At 38.7% G+C, this 7450-nt stretch overlaps 1 protein-coding gene across 1 annotated transcript; it reads right to left on the bottom strand.

The window, feature by feature from the left end:
- Positions 1-920: 920 nt before the first annotated feature.
- On the bottom strand, positions 921-5044 carry LOC134216497 (very long-chain specific acyl-CoA dehydrogenase, mitochondrial-like). Its single transcript, XM_062695367.1, has 5 exons — positions 4724-5044; positions 4472-4670; positions 3133-4401; positions 1256-1468; positions 921-1185 (listed from the first exon to the last, which is right to left on the bottom strand). Exons 1-5 carry the CDS (start codon positions 4789-4791, stop codon positions 1045-1047), a joined length of 1890 nt encoding a protein of 629 aa, XP_062551351.1. The 5' UTR covers positions 4792-5044; the 3' UTR covers positions 921-1044.
- Positions 5045-7450: the final 2406 nt, after the last annotated feature.

Below are 7450 nucleotides of genomic sequence, written 5' to 3'. Positions count from 1 at the left end.
AGGCATAATCACTGCTAGGGGGATTAATCTGGGTTTTTGCTTCAAAAATACTTCAACTTTTGGAATTTCTTTTGAAATTTCTTTAGAAATTATTTTAGTAATTTCTTCGAGAATATCTTCTGGAAACCCATCGGGAAATCCACCCGAAATTATTTAAAGAATTCATCCAAAAATGTCTATAGTGATTCAAACCAGGATTTCCTTTACGAATTTCTCCAAGAATTTCTTCAACAACTCTATCCGGTTTTTTTCGGGAGTTCCTCCAGGAAGTCCATTGGGAGATGAATCAGAAATTTCATTGAAAATTTCCACATCCATTTATCCTTGAATTTTTATGAGGATTTCAACCAGAAATGCTTCTCTAACTTTCTTCAAGAAATCTTTCTGGACTTGTTTCGTGGTACATTTTTTTGAATTCTCTGAGAAACTGGTGAAGCTTCCGGAAAATGCATGGAGGAGCTTCTCAACTTTTTTCTAAAGGAACTTCCGGAGGAATTCCTGCATAAACTTCTGGAGGCAATCGTGGAGGAACTTCCGGAGGAATTCCTGGAAGACATCCGGAGGAATTCCTGGAGGACATCCGGAGGAATATCCGAAAGAATTCCTGGAGGAACTTATTGGAAGTACTTCCAGAGGAATATCTGATGGAATGACCAGAGGAATTTCTTGATGACCTATAACCTCCCGCACTTCAAATGAACTGCCAAGCCGCTCTAAAATCATTTCCTTAGGAATACATCCTGTTTGGTTCATCAAATTTGGTTGAAATCGGTCAATGCGTTCAGAAGTTATGCTGCAACATGCGTACAAACATACAAACATTGAGTTTTATGTGCATTTGTAGAAGAAGAAGATAGAAGATAGATTCAAGATTTGTCATCAAGGACGGTACTCTTTCTGATTTGCTTGAACGATCTCCATTCTCATGATTCTTCAGATAATGGTCATTTCCTGTTTATTTCTGTTAAAGCTTTAAGACCATCCTTATGTACAATGATTATCAATAAACAATCTAGATCTATGTTACATAATCTCCATAATTTATCAGTCTACTTCAATAGGATTTGTATGTGCCGGTCCTTGATGACTGCAAATGTTTGACGCAATTTTGGACATTATTTTGTAGTTTTCGTTGAAAACTCCGCTTTGGATGCGATGAATGTTTTGTTGTACTCGATGACTAGCCTAAAATTATAATTTTACAATATCAATCATACGGTATTTGTGCTGGTGATTGCCTATATTCAAATCATACCTCCGTGCACCACGCTTGAGTCATGAGCAGTTCGTGTTCAGCGGAAGGAAGACCTTTTCGTACAGATCTGGTTGCACGTGATAGGACAACCGCCATGGTGTAGATGTCAATGGCCGCATCGGCCACTCTCGCCAAGAGGAACTGTCGCTCGATGATGTTTTTGCCATGCTTAATCAGCAAAGACTCGATTGTTTGGCTGAAGAGATCAATGTTCTGTTTGGGAAAAACAAAAAAATAAAATAATTTGAAAGTTTTGTCGGTTTTTTACAGGATATTATTGATTATTTGTTATGCGTTGAGGATAGTACAAGAGTGGATCGCTTCACCGATAGAAACAAATAGAAACAGAGGTTCCACTCAACACCTGTTCCATTGTTCATTTTTTAAACGGTGGATTCATGTTTAGTAACTCGTTGATCGGGAACCGGTAGCGCTCCCATCGGCTTTGCTCGTGTCCAACAGAGCGATATTGCCTACGTGCTTTTAATTTCTATTGCATTTTGTTCTAAAGTGTAACGTCTGTTTCCTTGTCTAGCTACTGTTATCTGCAAGTTATCTGCTTATCTGTTGGTATTTAAAAAAATATTTTTATTTTATATACTCCACAAATATAGGGGAAGGTCGTCGGCTGTTGGCACCCTTTTGTTCTTGGTTCATAACTTTCGCCCAATTGAACAAAGTGGCGATATTTGCATACCAATGTAAGCCTATAAACATAAGCTAATAACTGATGAAGTTTTTTTTATCTACTAGAGAATTATAAATAATAATAATCTTAGGTGTTGGTTTTATGCCATTTAGAAAAAGGTGGTCGGTTGTCGGCACCCTAAAAAACCATTAAAAACGAAAAAATATAAACTGAAGGCGTTATGGCTGAAAAATCAAGATTATGTAAACGGCATCGGAATTAAAAACATTCAAGTACATTATACATATTTAATTATGCTTTGAAAAGTTGTTATTTTCTCTCACGTGGATAATAACCTGAAATTAGGCAATTTACTTTGATCTTCCTTGGAAAATGGGATGCCGACAACCGATCACGTTTGGTTGCCGACAATCGAAATCAGTAACCATTTTGAAAAGAGAAAATAAAAGATTAATTGCACACGCTACGGTAGCATTCAATATTGAATCACAATATAGAGTGAATTTTCTTTGTAAATACGTAATAAATTTACCTTTTCGATCGTTTTACTTCGTTTTGTAACACTACGCAAATTGCCAAAAACTTCTGAGTAGGGTTTCACTTGATAAAAAAATGTTTTCTTTGTTAAACGAAACATATGCATCTGTTTGGATTTGTACTCGTGACAAAAAGAACGTGCATATATAGTGCATACATGAAATATGTCAAAATGTCCATATCTGTTGTCAGTCACCCAGTCACCCGCCGACACCCGACCAATGCCGGCAATGGACCACCTTTTCCTACAACAAAAAAAAACTATTTACAGTAATAATAACATCATTTACTTGTAATACTTGAACCAAAGATAAGCAGTTTAAACATATTAACGTTCGATTTGATTTAGATAGATAAAGCTTTTTAAAATCCAAAACCAATTTCACTCGCGTTTTCAAGGGCACCCCACTCGATGCGGAATCAACGCACAACTGCGTATGCTGGGCTGGACAACGGCGCAGCTGGGCTGGACTGAATGCAATTTTAGTATGTCCATATGCAAGCCGTTATCGTGATTCAAATTTTCGTCCCGCGATTCGTTGGACGTTTGCTGATCACATTACAGTTATCAAGATAAAGAACCCTGATTAATCCACCTAGCAGTGATGAAGATTAGCATACATATTTGGCATACTCATCCCTATTTTTGTTTGCGTACGAATAAAATTTTCGAACAGTGTTCAACACTTACCTGTGCGCAAAGCTTTGCGGAATCCTTTAATGGATCTACCACAAACCCACTCAGATCCGTACTTCCAGCTCCCATTTTTCGCGAAACCCGCTTTGTCCCTTCCTGGAATACAGTTCCGAGATTCGTCAATGGGCTCTTCATCGCCCTTTGTAGCCCTTTCAGGTGATTGCCAGCCTGTTGAATGCCAGTCAATGCAATGAACAACCTTAGAACGTCGTTAGCTCCTTCAAAGATTCTAAAAACTCTCATATCTCGCATAAACTGCTCCAGTCCAGGAGCTTGCATGTAACCATTTCCTCCCAATAGCTGGATGGCTTCATCGCAAATGTACCATCCTGCCTCCGTCCCGAACACCTTGGTTATAGCTGCTTCCAAGTGATAATCAGTCGATCCCAAATCCATATTGCCGGACACCATGTAGCCCAATGATTGTGCCACGTAGTGATGCATAGCCATCTTCGCCAGTTTTTCCTGAACGTTCTCGAACTCTATCAATTTTCGCTTAAACTGGACACGGTTCGACACATGCTCCGCTGCCTGCTCGATACAGTTGCGCATCGTTCCCGTCAACATAGCGCACAGCCCGAACCTGCCGGAGTTCAGAATATTAACCGCTACCTTGAATCCATTGCCCACTTCTCCAAGTACATTCTCCACTGGAACCTTAACATCGTCGAAGTACACATCCGTTGTCACCGAACACTTCAGGCCCATTTTTTTCTCCGGCGGCCCTGTACTCACTCCACTGAATCCGCGCTCCACAATGAAGGCAGTCATTTTGTCCTTCTTCTGTCCAGTTTTCGGATCCACAATTTCTGTTTGGGCAAACGTTGTGAAAATATTCGCTATGCCGCCTCCCGAGCACCAAAGCTTAGAACCGTTCAAGATATAGTATTTACCGCAGGGACTCAGGACGGCCCTAGTTTTCACCGACGCAGCATCCGATCCTACCGATGGCTCTGTTAGAGCAAACGCCCCGAAAACTCGTCCCGTACTCAGCTGCGGTAAGTATTTCTTCTTCTGAGCCTCCGTACCGAAAAGCAGAATACCTTTGGTGCCTATCGATTGATGTGCACCGATATGGATTGTGAAAGCAAGATCGTTAGCTCCACTGATATCACTTAAACGTGCTGCCTGTACGTTTGTAAGGCCCAAACCACCGTACTCCTCCGGTATTGAAATACCCATAATTCCCAAGTCCCAAACGGCGTCCATTGTCTGTTCGTCTACATTACCCGTTACGTCATTCTTTATTCGGTTGTTGGTCTCCTGTAGAATAAATAAAAGTTTTTTTTTTCAGATTCAAGACCAGCCTTCAACGGTACAACCCTGAGCTTACATTGAAAAATCGAGTCACTGGATCGATAAACGCCTGAATGTGCTCTTTCTGCTCGACATTGAGAGGTTCCGGGTAGGGAAATAGCTGCGCGGTTTGTAACTTTCCACTGAAGATGTTCATCATGAATGATTGATCCGGTTTGGGTTGTTGACTGCTGGATGTTTTTGCGCCTTTCGCCTTTGCCGTCGTAGCGAGACATCTGTAGAAAATAATTTGATTATTCTGTGAAGCACGATTAATGTGGATAATAACCTCACTGCTCCGTAGCGAACCAACTGTTGGCTATTACGGCTCAAGGCTTGACCTGTTAGTTGGAACATTTTTTCACAATCAACTATTTAAGCAATCCAATTACTTTAGATTCACAAGATACGTTTTACCCCGTATTTTTGCAGGTTTTCGCAGCTAAGCTAATACATGCACTTCACCTGGAATGCTACCGCGGTATGAATGCGATTTCGACAAATTTGTTGGTTCCTGCGCCTTTTGTGTTTATCATTTAATCCAACCTAGATACCATATTACTTGGTCTAATTTAGTCGATTTAAGTATAAGACTTTGCTCCAGGCTGATTTGCGCTCGTGGGGTTCCATCTGGCAAGCCATCGATGAGAAAATGGTTAAGAATAGGCCGATACGGCTTGCGGCAGCCTAAGGGTTTGGGTATTTGTAGTGGTATATCTGCATAGGTGGGAATTCCCAAAAAAAACTTTTTTTTATCTAGGTTTTTTTATCTGTTATCTATTTGAACGTGAGGAGTTGTTTTTGATACAACGCAAAAATAGAATTCAACAGTGAATGCCCCAGGTAGTATAGCATATTCGTTCCAATGGAAGCGATGTTGTGTTGCAATGTATTCTAGTAGTTAGTGAATGAATCGAATTGGGCAATAGCTTTCTAAGGGATAGGACGTTTTTAGTAAGTTTATTAATTATATCTTTTTAAAAGGGATCTCCGTATGTCACAGTCTGTTAAAGTCCAGTCTTCTTCTTCTTCATTGGTATTACTTCCCCCACTACGACATTGCCGCCTCGCAGTTTATTGTTCATTAAGCACTTCCACAGTTATTAACTGCGAGGTTTCTAAGCCAAGTTACCATTTCTGCATTCGTATATGATGAGGCTAACACGATGATACTTTTACGCCCAGAAAAGTCGAGACAATTTCCAAACCGAAAATTGTATAGACCGGCACCGGAAATCGAACCCAGCCACCCTCAGCATGGACTTGCTTTGTAGCCACGCATCTTACCACACGGCTAAGGAGGGCCCCAAAGTCTAGTACGAGAAATTAAACTCAACAATGATTTCCAATACATTTCCTGCTTTTGATTGAGTAGCAAAAATGTAGTATTCTTCTCGTATCTCTTACTAAGCCACTCTCACTAAGTATCTCATGAGGACGTTGTTGGCCTGTTTACTCACATTTTGCTTCTGGCAGAATTTCTGATGCAACTGCTTTGGATTGAATTTGAAACTTATCGACCTAATCGATCCACGGCGGATGAAGCTTATTACGGATCTGCTGTTACTTATACTCATAGATTGTTCTGGGTTTTAATTTTCAAACTGCGATTGGAAATATTTTTCATTTTTCATCACCTCTGAGAAACTATGTTTCGAGCATTGACCATGGCTATGATCATACAATTCATAATTTCTTCTTTGTGATGGACTAGAATTTGTACTTCGGAAGTTACGTATTGTACCTGATCAATCCATCTTGTTCGCTACGCACCACAGTGGTTCCATTCCCGTAGAAGGGCGGCCATAAATATTAAATGTTACAAACAACTAGTATTTTTTTATGCTTCGTGTATATTTTGAATTGATAAATCTATTTTGCAACTAAATCACACATTTACAAGGCCCAGTCACGTATAACACTTTGCAGAACCAATTTCAATATTGAATAGAAGAGATCAACTATTTTAATTCTAATGTTTTGCAGCACATTTGTTAATAAACCTATCCCGAATCCAGCGTCGATACACCTTTTTCTAGCGTATTGTAGAGCTCTAAAATTCTCGGTCCTGAGCGGTGTTCCTACAGTATCCTTGAACATTTAGGGTCCTCAATTCTGATTCCATCATGTGGTGAAATACTTCCACGAAATCGCCGGCATCTATCCGGTTCTGTGTTGAATATTGCTTTCGTTACTCTTTCTTATGATAATCAATTCTTTGATCAGCCCACTGAAGTTTGCCGTATTTTATATGATCCACAACATTTATGGAGAAAAAGTGGTTGATGCCTACTCTAATTACGAGAAAGGCAGAATATTTTTCTTCAGTTTCATTCTTATTCATTATTTTTGCAAAATAAACTACAGTATAGTCTTATAAAGCATTCAGGAATATTTTTTGATTTTTTTTTGTTATCAGTTTTATTTAAAACTTTAACTATTTTAAAATCATGTGGTTCTTTGCCAGTTTGGTAATTTTGTTATCCATAACTTGTAATATAATAACATTATATTCAAAATGTGGTAATTATGTGTCCATTATTTTCTAAATAATATAAACTCAGTCTGTTTAAAAAAACATATATTAGGTTATTAAAATAAAATAAAAACAATTCTCGAATTCATTACTTATTTATCTAAAACTATAAAGTTATATTTATACATTTACACGGTTTAGTACATCTTCTGATAGATTTTCCTGGTTTTCATAAGGAAGCTTTCTTAATCCAGATATTAATGGATCTGAATACAAAAGAAGCCTTTGCATCAGTTCCTGATTTGTTGCAATACGAGAAAACTTTCTCGTATTACTTCTTCGAAGTTCTTTAATATTCTTGTTGTTAGCTTCTGCACTCTCTTCTGATAGTTCTCCAATTGGTAGTAATGCGTGTTCGATGATGTCTGGTCCGTGTATTAGAACTTTATGTACCGTAGCTGGCAGATAATACCAGGAGTACTCTTTAATCAACATTCTTGCAGTTATTAAAGCATATTCTCTATTTTTTTCTATTTCAAT

This window comes from Armigeres subalbatus, chromosome 2 (assembly GCF_024139115.2).
Source record: "Armigeres subalbatus isolate Guangzhou_Male chromosome 2, GZ_Asu_2, whole genome shotgun sequence".
NCBI classification, from domain to species: domain Eukaryota; kingdom Metazoa; phylum Arthropoda; class Insecta; order Diptera; family Culicidae; genus Armigeres; species Armigeres subalbatus.
Note: the sequence above shows the minus strand (reverse complement) of the source record. Positions and strands in the feature narration are given on the sequence as shown.